This window comes from Alosa pseudoharengus, unplaced genomic scaffold (genome assembly GCF_046254945.1).
Source record: "Alosa pseudoharengus isolate Yale_2024_CS ecotype anadromous, Long Island Sound unplaced genomic scaffold, YU_APseudo_1.1 YU_APseudo_1.1_scf_1, whole genome shotgun sequence".
Lineage (NCBI taxonomy): Eukaryota > Metazoa > Chordata > Actinopteri > Clupeiformes > Clupeidae > Alosa > Alosa pseudoharengus.
In genome coordinates this window covers 21734125-21747596 of record NW_027468564.1, presented here as the reverse complement: position 1 = coordinate 21747596, position 13472 = coordinate 21734125, and the positions used below count along the sequence as shown (strand labels likewise).

The 13472-nt window shown below is 43.7% G+C and overlaps 1 protein-coding gene across 1 annotated transcript in view; it reads right to left on the bottom strand.

The window, feature by feature from the left end:
• The window catches only part of LOC143123197 (uncharacterized), a 203969-nt gene that overhangs the window by 14962 nt on the left and 175535 nt on the right, over positions 1 to 13472 (bottom strand). Inside the window, exons 13-17 of the mRNA XM_076284393.1 lie at positions 6172 to 6294; positions 5801 to 5884; positions 3791 to 5578; positions 1730 to 1903; positions 74 to 247 (exon numbers count right to left, since the gene is read on the bottom strand). Of these exons, the coding sequence (XP_076140508.1) occupies positions 74 to 247; positions 1730 to 1903; positions 3791 to 5578; positions 5801 to 5884; positions 6172 to 6294 (2343 nt within the window). The remainder of the gene's footprint in view (positions 1 to 73; positions 248 to 1729; positions 1904 to 3790; positions 5579 to 5800; positions 5885 to 6171; positions 6295 to 13472) is intronic.

Sequence of the window (13472 nt, the reverse complement as noted above, 5' to 3'; positions counted from 1 at the left end):
ACACACACACACACACACACACACAGTCCTCAGTATCACGGTATCACAGAGCAACTGATTTCACATGACTAACCTCAGTGTGTCCAGTCTGCAGTTAGTGTGCTTCAGTCCAGCAGACAGCAGCTCCACTCCAGAATCCTTCAGGGGATTAGAGCTCAGGTCCAACTCTCTCAGCAGTGAGTTTTCTGACTGGAGAACTGATGATATTTCCTTACAGGAATCTCCACTGAGACCACACTTCTCCAGTCTACAATGAGAGGACAAATATATAGCCTTGTTATTCCAACTCCATGTTACATTGCTTTACTTTACTTTTGACTTTATGGATGCAGTTTGTAGTTTTGCAGTGTACACTGGGAGTGCAAATATACCCAAACAGTCAAACACACACACACACATACACACACACACACACACACACACAAACACACACTGCCCCCCCATACACATACACACTCTACCTGCTGTTGTAAACCACCCCACCCCAACACCACAAACACGTACACACTCCTCTCTCACACTCACACACTCAGTAACTCAGTAACTCACTAACAGCAGATTTCCATCTTAGTGCATTAGCCGTGGAGGCAGTGGTTCTCAAACTGGGCCATCACACACACTGGTGTGCTTGAGTGGGTAAGAGCCAGGTGTGTTTGGTGTTGGTATTATTTATGATGATTTACACAGCAGTCACATTTTGTAAAGGTCTGTCAGGGAAATTCTTGCTTTCTTAAATGGCGTGTTTTATCCCAAAAACACAGATTCACTGAGCTCAACCAGCTGGCTATGATCAAGCATTCTCCTTCAGCAACCTGTGAGCCAGTCACGTCAGTGGCACGCTGAGGCCCTTCTCATCTGCTGATACAGCTCCACTGCCATCCTTGATCAATAGCGGAGTGGGAATCGGGAGAGTTGGGAGAATTCCCGGTGGGCCGGTGGTGTTTTGGGGCCGGGGCTGATTACTCTGAGCTAAAAAGTGCCTGATATTGCTGTTTGAATATGTTCTTTGCTCTGCCCTCCGACAGCCTGCACTGTGCAACTGCAGTTTTCAGGATGTTCATTATATCCATAACCAGAAGTCTTTCTTCAGCAAGCTACCATCAGAAGCCCACACTCATATACAACCTGTGTGCACTCTCTCCTGTGCGCATGGAAATTGTGCTCCGTGTTGTAGATGTTTCAGTACTTTTGATCTGCTTTCCATATCTACATATACCGCTATATACTGCATACTGTATATTCTATATATTCTATTCTATAGAGAGAGATCAGTGTTTAGCTGCGTCATGAAACAATAGGCTTTGTCAGTCCACTTCTAAAGTCATATTGGGGGCTACACGTAAAACATGGCCGCTCAGCACAGGCCCCGGACCACCTGTGCACTCTCACACACACACCCTCCCACTGCCCACACACACACACACACACACCCTCCCACTGCCCACACACACACACACACACACACCCTCCCACTGCCCACACACACACACACACACACACCCTCCCTCTGCCCACACACACACACCCTCCCTCTGCCCACACACACACACACACACACACACACCCTCCCACTGCCCACACACACACACACACATACCCTCCCTCTGCCCACACACACACACACACACACACACACACACACACATAGACACACACACACACACACACACACACACACACAGTCCTCAGTATCACGGTATCACAGAGCAACTGATTTCACATGACTAACCTCAGTGTGTCCAGTCTGCAGTTAGTGTGCTTCAGTCCAGCAGACAGCAGCTCCACTCCAGAATCCTTCAGGGGATTAGAGCTCAGGTCCAACTCTCTCAGCAGTGAGTTTTCTGACTGGAGAACTGATGATATTTCCTTACAGGAATCTCCACTGAGACCACACTTCTCCAGTCTACAATGAGAGGACAAATATATAGCCTTGTTATTCCAACTCCATGTTACATTGCTTTACTTTACTTTTGACTTTATGGATGCAGTTTGTAGTTTTGCAGTGTACACTGGGAGTACAAATATACCCAAACAGTCAAAGGTTTGGGCACCTAGTCATGTATGCTTTTTTTGTTTACAATGTTCATATTGCAGAATGAAACAGAGGGTCAAAACTATGAGCTTACACACATTCCAGGTGTCTACCTGAAGTTGGACAGGAGAATGCCAAGAGTGTGAAAAGCTGCTATCACAGCAAAAGGTGAAAAACCTAAAATATAAAACATTTTGCTTTGTTTACACTTTTTCCGTGTGAACCCTTTCATAGTTTTGACGCTTCAGTTTTGTTAAAACTAACTCACAACTATGTTGGCGTGTCCAAACATGTGCATGGTAGTGCATAGCCTTGTGATTTCAGCTCAGTGTCACATGAGAAAACTTTCAGTTTAAAGATGCAGTATGTTGTTTTGAGCTACAGCTCTCATGGCGTGATCTCCTTCTCTGTTGCTGTGAAAGATCATGAATGTAGCTCTGCTAAAGTCTCCAATACCACTAAGCATTTATATCAGCCCTCATATTCAAATGCTAAAGTCTCCAATACCACTAAGCATTTATATCAGCCCTCATATTCAAATGATAAAGTCTCCACTAAGCATTTATATCAGCCCTCATATTCAAATGCTAAAGTCTCCAGTACCACTAAGTGTTTATATCAGCCCTCATATTCAAATGCTAAAGTCTCCACTAAGTGTTTATATCAGCCCTCATATTCAAATGCTAAAGTCTCCAGTACAACTAAGCATTTATATCAGCCCTCATATTCAAATGCTAAAGTCTCCAGTACCACTTAGTGTTTATATCAGCCCTCATATTCAAATGCTAAAGTCTCCACTAAGTGTTTATATCAGCCCTCATATTCAAATGCTAAAGTCTCCAGTACCACTAAGTATTTATATCAGCCCTCATATTCAAATGCTAAAGTCTCCAGTACCACTAAGTATTTATATCAGCCCTCATATTCAAATGCTAAAGTCTCCACTAAGTGTTTATATCAGCCCTCATATTCAAATGCTAAAGTCTCCACTAAGTGTTTATATCAGCCCTCATATTCAAATGCTAAAGTCTCCAATACCACTAAGCGTTTATATCAGCCCTCATATTCAAATGCTAAAGTCTCCAGTACCACTAAGCATTTATATCAACCCTCATATTCAAATGCTAAAGTCTCCACTAAGTGTTTATATCAGCCCTCATATTCAAATGCTAAAGTCTCCACTAAGTGTTTATATCAGCCCTCATATTCAAATGCTAAAGTCTCCACTAAGTGTTTATATCAGCCCTCATATTCAAATGCTAAAGTCTCCACTAAGTGTTTATATCAGCCCTCATATTCAAATGTTAAAGTCTCCACTAAGTGTTTATATCAGCCCTCATATTCAAATGCTAAAGTCTCCAGTACCACTAAGTGTTTATATCAGCCCTCATATTAAGAGTCTATTCAACAACTTCAGGTTGGTCAGAATTCAGCTGCCAAACCTATAACTAAGACCCAGAGGTGCGGTCACATCACTCCAGTTTTAGACTCACTGCACTGGCTCCCAGTATGTTTAGACTTATTATAACTAAGACCCAGAGGTGCGATCACATCACTCCAGGTTTAGACTCACAGTATGTTTAGACTTCAAGATTCTTCTAATTACTTATAAAACTCCTATATAATGGGAGTACACATATACCCCAATAGTCAAAGGCTTGTGCACACCTATGACTTTTAAATCAGTGACTTTAATGATTACATGTTTATGATTACATGTCACTACTACCACACACACACACACACAGTGTTACCTACTTAGCGGATGTGCATGTTGTGATCACTGGCAGCAACTTCTGAAGAACTTCATCTGGACTGAGGAGTTCAGTCTGGTCTTCCTCTGGTGTCTTTATGTACTTCTGCAGGTCAAACTCAGCCAGCTGCTCCTCTGACATCTTAAACCTAAATGTCTTAGTCTCCCACTGTCCTGGTAAGAGCATCTCTACATGCAGATCTACTGAGCTCTTTTTGTGCTCCACTACAGCATGGTGATTCAGCTCATTCAGACAGTAGAACAGGTTGATCCTTCTGTCTGAGCTACTCTGATCTCTGATCTTCTGTTTGACATACTGGACTGTTTGCTCTGAGCTATCTGATTGGCTGCTGCTCTGTGGCAGTAGGTGCTTTAAGAGATTCTGATTGGACTCCAGTGAGAGGCCCAGAAGGAAGCGGAGGAAAAGGTCCAGGTGTCCATTCCTACTCTGTGAGGCGAGGTCCACTGCAGTCTTGTGTAGGTCATGAAGTGTTGCAGCTCTGAACAGAGCAGAGAGCTGAGAGGTTTGCTGTTGGTCAGGCATGTTTCTCTGTCTGTTGCTGAAGCAGAGGAACACATACAGAGCTGCAAGAAACTCCTGGATGCTCAGATGCACAAAGCTGAACACCTTCCCCTGGTACAGCGCAGCCTCCTCTCTGAAGATCTGAGTACACACTCCTGAGTACACTGATGCTTCTGTGACGTCAATGCCACACTCTCTCAGGTCTTCCTCATAGAAGATCAGATTGCCTTTCTCCAGCTGTTGGAAAGCCAGTTTCCCCAGTTTGTAAATCACCTCTTCATCTGTCTCTTTTCTCTCTGTATACTTGACATGTTTCATGCTTGTCTGAATGACCAGGAAGTGTGTGTACATTTGAGTCAGAGTCCTTGGCATTTCTACTTTGTCTGATTCTTTTGATGTTTTCTCTACAACGGTGGCTGAAATCCAGCAGAAGACTGGAATGTGGCACATGATGTAGAGGCTCCTGGATGACTTCAGGTGTGTGATGGTTCTGCTGGCCAGGTTCTCATCACTGATTCTCTTGCTGAAGTACTCATCTTTCTGTGGGTCGTTGAATCCCCTTATTTCTGTCACCTGGGCCACACAATTAGGAGGGATCTGATTGGCTGCTGCTGGTCGGGTGGTGATCCAGAGGAGAGCAGAAGGAAGCAGATTCCCCTTGATGAGGTTTGTCAGCAGCACGTCCACTGAGGCTGGCTCTGTCACATCACAACACCTCGGGTTTGAGCGGCGGAAATCTAGAGGAAGTCGACACTCATCCAGACCATCAAAGATGAACATGACTCTGTGCTCTGAACTGGAGAAGACTCTGGGATCTTTGGTTTCTGGGAAAAAGTGCTGAATAAGATCCATCAGACTGAGTTTCTTCTCCCTCATCAGGTTCAGCTCCCGGAAAGGAAGAGGAAATATGAAGTGGACATCCTGATTGGCTGTTCCTTCAGCCCAGTCCAGAATGAACTTCTGCACAGAGACTGTTTTTCCGATGCCAGCCACCCCCTTTGTCAGCACTGTTCTGATGGGTTTGTCTTGTCCAGATAAGCGTTTAAAGATGTCACTGCATTTAATTGGTCTGCCTCGTGCTGCTTCTCTCCAGGATGCCCTCTCTATCTGTCTGACCTCATGTTCATCATTGACCGCTCCTCTTCCCCCCTCGGTGATGTAGAGGTCTGTGTAGATCTCATGGAGGAGTCTGGTGTCTCCCTGCTGTGCGATTCCCTCAATCAGACACTGAAACTTCTTCTGCAGGTGGGATCTGTGGAGCTGCTGATATCTGTGTGTGAAAACAAGATTAAAGATCATTCAAAAACACACATGCATACACACACACACACACACACACACACACACACACACACACACACACACACACACTCACACACACACACACACACACACGCACACACACACACACACACACACACACACACACACTCACACACGCACGCACGCACACACGCACACACGCACGCACACACACACACACACTCCTCACCTGATAGCTCCATGGCAGGTGTGTTGTTCCTCAGAGAGGCTGGTGTTAGAGGCAGCACCCCCCTCCTCAGGAGCAGATCTTACTCTAGAGAACAAGCAGAACAACCTCCATCACACACACACAACCTCCATCACACACACACAACCTCCATCACCACATTAACACATTTCTGTGTTCTTATTTTTGTCTAATCTGTATGTTCCATGTGCTTGTGTGTGTGTGTGTGAACATGAACTCATTACATTAAACACATGAACTCATTACATTAAACACACACACACACACACACACACACACACACACACACACACACAAACACACACACACATGTATGACATTCTATAGCATGAAGACTACAGTCAAGATCTTACTGTCCAGTAGAAGAGTCTCCTCCTGTAAAGTTGATTATTTGATCCATGGACGTATCACTCTGCATGGACACACGGGTGGGTGTAGGGGAGGGAGGCCTCCTGTTAGAGCTAGCACCCTCCATCCTAGAGAAGAAGAGGAGAACTTCCATCAGGAGAACATTCCTGTCTCTACTCACACACACACACACACACACACACACACAGTATGGCCTCCTGTTAGAGCTAGTGCCCTCCATCCTAGAGTAGAAGAGGAGAACTTCCATCAGGAGAACATTCCGGCCTCTACTCACACACACAGTCACACACACACACACACGCACCCATGCACACACCCCCCCCCTTACCTTACTGTGTAGTAAAAATACACACACACACACAAACCTCTTACCTTACCCACACACCCACACACACACACACACACACACACACACACACACACACACACACACAAATACTCACACACACACTTAATTTAGCGAATATGTGAAATCGAAATGCTATTTGCACGTTATGCACGTTTGATGCACAATCTAGAAATGGCAGAAAGCGATGCACCCATGGAGATTTAAGAAGTGATGTGGACCATGGAGATCACCACTCCTGACCATTTAAGAAGTGATGTGTGGACCACAGAGATCACCACTCCTGACCATTTAAGAAGTGATGTGTGGACCACGGAGATCACCACTCCTGACCATTTAAGAAGTGATGTGTGGGCCACAGAGATCACCACTCCTGACCATTTAAGAAGTGATGTGTGGACCACAGAGATCACCACTCCTGACCATTTAAGAAGTGATGTGTGGACCACAGAGATCACCACTCCTGACCATTTAAGAAGTGATGTGTGGGCCACAGAGATCACCACTCCTGACCATTTAAGAAGTGATGTGTGGACCACAGAGATCACCACTCCTGACCATTTAAGAGATGTGTGGACTACAGAGATCACCACTCCTGACCATTTAGTTAAAACCCAGTACACTAAGGGTGACCCGAGTTCGGGCAAATACAGTGCCCCCCACCTCCCCCCAACAACCCCCATGCACCTTATCATGAACTACCATAGTCATGCTATATACCATTTTAAAGCTGAGAATCTTTCCATGAATTAACATATATTTCGTGTGTAAAATATAAGTTTATCCCGATATATAACATATCAAATGCCCCCCTCCACCACCCCCCAAAGTTGCTGTGTTGATACTTTGTCACTTGTCTGTATGGCCGTACCAATAAGTTAGCCCAGCAAGCTTGGTCTTGAAATTTTCGTAAGAATCCATAGATGTAAAATACTTACATTGTTTTATTGCCAATATATTGAGTAGTTGTACACGCCAGCGCAAACAAAACAGATACATAAGGAAAGAAGCGAAGTGAAAACTTATTTTTCGCGGAAATCCAGGTATTTCGGTTTGACTTCCATTATTGTCGCTGGATTCACGGTACTCTGCGTGTTCACGAGGCTCTTCTGATTCCATCGATACCCATTACATGTCTGTAGGACCAATGAGAGTCGAGATAGATGCCATCAAAGCCAATGAGTCACGTAAGCGATGAATCTGACAACCAGTCTTTGAATGGCCATAGCACTGCGTCTGAACGAGCCAATGAGATGGGACCTAGATGTCCGTGTAGCCAACGAGGAGAGCTTTCTTTAGACATGTGACACATCGTCACATTCTACTTCCTTGTCGGCTAAACTCCATGCGCTAAACTCCATGTTCCATCCAATGGACTCATGCGTAAACAGTCGCTGAAGCAGTGGTTTGGAAGTTTGTTACTAAACAAGCAAGAGACATTTTTTGAAGGTTTTTGTTCGTAAAACATGCCAAAGAGACAAAAAAAGACGACACATGTCGAAGAACCCGAGGACATTGAAGATCTGGAGGACATCGATGAAGGAGAAGAAAGCAATTTATCGTAATGCGACTCCGAGGAGGAACACAACTTTTTAGCTGGGAAGGACCCTGATCTGTGAGTAGACTACTTATATCCATATACAGTTACAGATACAGTTTAGTTTGCTTTTGTAATGTTTAGTGCATAGTTTTTACATTTAGCTGAACATAATGTGCCATGTGTGTGTGTGTGTGTGTGTGTGTGTGTGTGAGAGAGAGAGTGAGTGATTTGTTTTTCTCCTGTAACAGTACATGGACATGGGTTCTGTTTTTTGTCCTAAACAATTTTGTTCAGTTATTTTTTAGGCAGTTCTAGTGTGTGCATAAACATGTCTGTGGATCTTCAGTGTGCATAGGGATAGTGTGACCTGGGGGAGGTGTGAACAGTGTTCTGGTATCTGGGTGAGAATGCAGTGTGGGTTTGTGTGTGTGTGTGTAAAAGAAAGAGCAGGGGGAGGTGTGACCTGAGTACACACATTTATATAATTTGTATAAGTTTTTGGGAAGGGTTTTCATATACTTTAGTGGGTCTGAGTCTAACTTCCACCTGTACAATTGTTTCAGTGACAGCGATGAAGACAAGAGCTGAGGATCCTGTGTCTGAGGAAGAGGAGCCGGTGGCCGAGACCAGTGGGACAAGAAGAGGAAAGGGTGCTGCAAGAAGCATGGGGAGAGGAAGAGGGAGGGGCCAAGGCAGGGGAAGAGGGTGCTCCCGCAGCAGACATTTCATTTTTTACCTTTTATATTTATAATATTTACTATTGTTTTACCGTTGTTTCATTTTATAATACAAATGTTCACTGCATTACCTTGTTTGTCCTTTTTTCATGGAAATCTCAAAGGCGTAGGAGCAAAAGTAAGAGTTTCAGGTCAGATAATGCTTCTCTGGACTCATGGCACAGCCACTGCAAAGCACTCCAGGTACAAGCAACATGACACAGAGTGTAACCTTTCATTTGACACCAAGATCATGGTTCTACATAAAGGGGTTCTTGTATAGGAAGTTTTTTTGTCAGTATGTGTTTTGGGTAACCAAAGGTCCTTTTGGAGTCTCCAAAGCAAAACGCATGTGTATGCCCACACAAATATGGGTCCCACACAGTCATACTTCATCCTATAGGGATCTACTTTGAGATACAGATTCACAAGACCTGGTAGTGGGCCTCAGTGGTGTTTTCAAGACAATACAAGTGACCAAGAGGGCAGAATGTGGTCATTTCTAGAGATGTACATAACCGCCTATAAGAAAAACTATCATTCTACCCTTTGCCACTCTCTGATAGTTCATCACACAGTCAATCTATTGGTACCAGAAAATTCTACAAGGCCTTAGCTTTCCAAAGAGGTCAGGCACTTGATTATAAGTCAAAGTATGTGGCAACATTGTAAGTAGGCGGTGTGCAATTTCGAGGAAAAACTCAAAATAGGGGGGTAAATGCTATGGGTTAAGTGATGTGTGGACCACGGAGATCACCACTCCTGACCATTTAAGAAGTGATGTGTGGACCAGGGAGATCACCACTCCTGACCATTTAAGAAGTGATGTGGACCAAGATCACCACTCCTGACCATTTAAGAAGTGATGTGGACCAAGGAGATCACCACTCCTGACCATTTAAGTGATGTGTGGAACGTGTTTGGATTTCTATCAGAAAGCGGAAAAATAACAAGTAGCCTAACGATGTCATAATCTGTAGAATATGTAGGCTAACGATGTCGTAATCTGTAGAATATGTAGGCTAACGATGTCGTAATCTGTAGAATATGTAGGCTAACGATGTCGTAATCTGTAGAATATGTAGGCTAACGATGTCGTAATCTGTAGAATATGTAGGCTAACAATGTCGGAATCTGTAGAATATGTAGGCTAACGATGTCGTAATCTGCAGAATATGTAGGCTAAGGCCCAAGTGAAATATCACTCCACAGCGAGCAGCCTGAGTGCACATCTGATAACGCTACACCCTGATAAGATAGGTAGCTAAACAGTCTGAGGGTGAGAGACCGCAGCTAAAGCAAGAATGAGCCTGAGTGCACATCTGATAACGCTACACCCTGATAAGATAGGTAGGTGAACAGTCCGAGGGTGAGAAACCGCAGCAACCGCTGCTCCTAGACACTGTCATTCTCCGTGTACACTGGACATGCAAAGTATCCAAAGCATACAGTATATAGTAGGCCTATGCGTTCTCTGTCTATGATCTGCAGGGTTAGCCTCCTCGACGAGGCGATTACTGGTCCGCGGATAGTTTCTGGCACAATTAAACGGTATCATTGAACCGCGGCAGAAAGAAAAAGAAACTAAACATTTCCCAGAATAGGAAACATTTCTTAATTTATTGTTATCAAATAAAGAGGCATAGCATTAGGGGGTAGTGGTGTGAGCGCTCATTCTTGTGTGTGCGCATCTGTGTAAGTTAAACAGTCACCACTGGAGAGAACGTGGGTAGCAGCAACAAACAACGTAGCCTTTTTAAAACAACGAACGAAGCGGACTCTTGCTGTCCATGAAAAGATACTGGCTAGATCTTGTTAGGCATGTTTAAGTTAGGGTAATGAACATGTTGCATTATATACAGCCTGATTATGTAATTCTTTAAGCTACATAGGGCTGGGCGATAAAACGATAGCGATATGTATCGCAATAGACATGTAATTGATATCAATAAAAAATAAGTTCGATAGAACATTCGATAATTAAAAGCAGCACACACCTCCCGCCTTATGTTGTCCATAAATAGGCTAAATATATCTTGCATTGTAGCTAGTATGTGCAACTCTACCAGAGTAAGCGATAGAAGTAGGCCTACCTCAACACAGACTCTCAATGATAGGCCTGTCAAACTCGATTCCTTTTAAGGATCCGGGTTATTCTGAGTCACTCACTAAACTGATCCGGGTTGAACGAGTCACTTGAGTCAGTATTGCTAAATCGCAAAGAAATTCAGTCCTACGTTCAAGCAGTGCAGTGGGGTGCTTCATTTCGTTAAGTGCCTTCTCATGTTGGATGTGGATCCTCCATGATTTGAAACCAGGTTTTTGCAGTACTTGCATTTAGCCTAAGAGTTTTGCTCTCCTGGTCAAAGTGCATCCACACATTGTTCATCTTTTTGGTGCTCATGTTCAGAAACTTTGATCTTATTGACAGAGAGGGTAGCCTATATTATAATAATTAATTATTTGTTGTTGTTTTGTTAACAATAGAAAATTTGCCTAGGTCTAATGCTACTCTGCTACAATGTTTATTACCACTACTATATACAAATAGTAGGCTACTAGGAATCTATTCTAATAGGTATTATATGCAGCCAATACTAGGCAACTAATATTATTAGCCTATTAATATATTAATATATATATATCATGTTAGGTAGCCTAATATAATATCATATAATATAATATAAAATAGACTGGCTGATCCGACTGGCTACTCTCCATACAGAGCTTGCAATGTTTCGGACTATCTTCGCGACCTAATTGCATTTTAAAGTAGGCTATGCGTGCAGAATATATTGTAGCGATCTCACCCTCAGACAAGATTCACCTTTGGCCAGGACGGCCATTTATTGGAACAAGAAGACTCATACGAACACAGACAACTACATAAGGCAACACAGGGGTAGTCTCAGCCGCACATGTAACACACAACAAGGGTTCACCACACACACCAACACGAGGACAAACACATGAGGTACAACCAAAGAGACTAACACGCTAACAAATACACAACATGGTAAACGTAACTACAACTATTAAAACCGACATTACACATTCTAGCATTCACTCGCACTGCATTCTGGGAGACACTCATTCAACGTTAGACATGTACATCCACCGACGCTACAATATGTTATTTCAGAAGTGAAAGCATGGCTTTTGTTGTGGATTTTCTTTTAACCTTGACGAGGAGTTACTCGCTCCTCTAAAGATCCACTCATGACAACGTAGCCGGCTGATTCGGCTGACTTGCACTCATAACAACAACGTAACCGGCCCGCTTGGCTGATCCGACTGGCTAGCCTACTCTCCATACAGAGCTTGCAATGTTTCGGACTGTCTTCGCGACCTAATTGCATTTTAAAGTAGGCTATGCATGCAGAACATATGTTATTTCAGAAGTGAAAGCATGGCTTTTGTTGTGGATTTGTTTTTCACCTTGACGAGGAGTTACTCTAAAGATCACTCATGACAACATAGCCGGCTGATTCGGCTGACTCGCACTCATAACAACCTAACCGGCCCGTCCGGCTGATTCGACTGACCCGGGTAGGCTACTCAAGCAGCTCCATGAGCGTGCAGTGCACGACCTAATTGCATTTTAATATACTACATCTATACACCAAATCGAATTATGTCTAGGCTACATGCAGAACATTGAATGTTATTTCAGAAGTGAAAGAAATGGCTTTTGTTGTGGAATTGCTTTTCACCTCGAGGAGGAGCTACTCGCTCTCGCAGATCCACTCATGACAGCGTAGCCGGCTGATTCGACTGACTCGTAGGCTACTCAAGTAGCCTAACCGGCCGGCTGATCCAACTAACCCGGATTGCTACTCAGCCGCTCCAATCTGAGTGCCATGGTCTGTGAGTCTGCAATGTTTCCGGCTCTGCGGGAAGTTAACCAGTTATCTCGGACTGCCTGCTCACTCAGTTGCAGTTGATTTGTGGAGTTGTGGTTGCCTACGAAATTGTTACATTTTTGGCAGACAATGGCTCGGGCTAGGAGGCTAGCTAATGTTGCAAGAGGTTTGTGTGGCCCTGTTTATCGTTTTAGATTGAATTGTAGTAGGACTCAACTGATCCGAGTTAATGATACTAGAGACTCGCGACTCATGGGTTAATTTAAAGACACGGCTGAAAGATCCGAGTGAGTCACGACTCGAACACCTTTACTCAATGAGTCCTTGGCCCGTGCACTCTCTCTCTCTTTCTCTCTCCCTCTCAACAGGCGCATCCCTCCTCAGCATGCACATGTAATCCAAACATTAACAATCATGCAACGACTGGCTAAATTGCTATTAAATCCGGTTAGCATCATTAGCACGTTGCACAAATTTGTTCAAAACTGTTGCATTCAAATTGCTAAGTTCTAATCATCAATCCCGATGCAAATGGAAAAGTATTTTCCAAGACTCAAACGGGCCTGTCCCAAGGAGAAAAAGTATTCATTTGAAACTTAAACATACGTGGGGAAACTGAACAGTCTAACCAGTGGACTATGATAAACTAGCAAATTAAGCTACTTTGTTTACAATATTTCCAGGCTTCAACCAGTGCTAGCCAACTTTTCATTCAGACTTATGTGCACATTTATTTATTTGAGTGTTTTTCATGATTGTGTTGGTATTTCTTTTCCCTGTTTGCTTTGATTGATAACTGAGGTGATTAAAATCAGAGGAA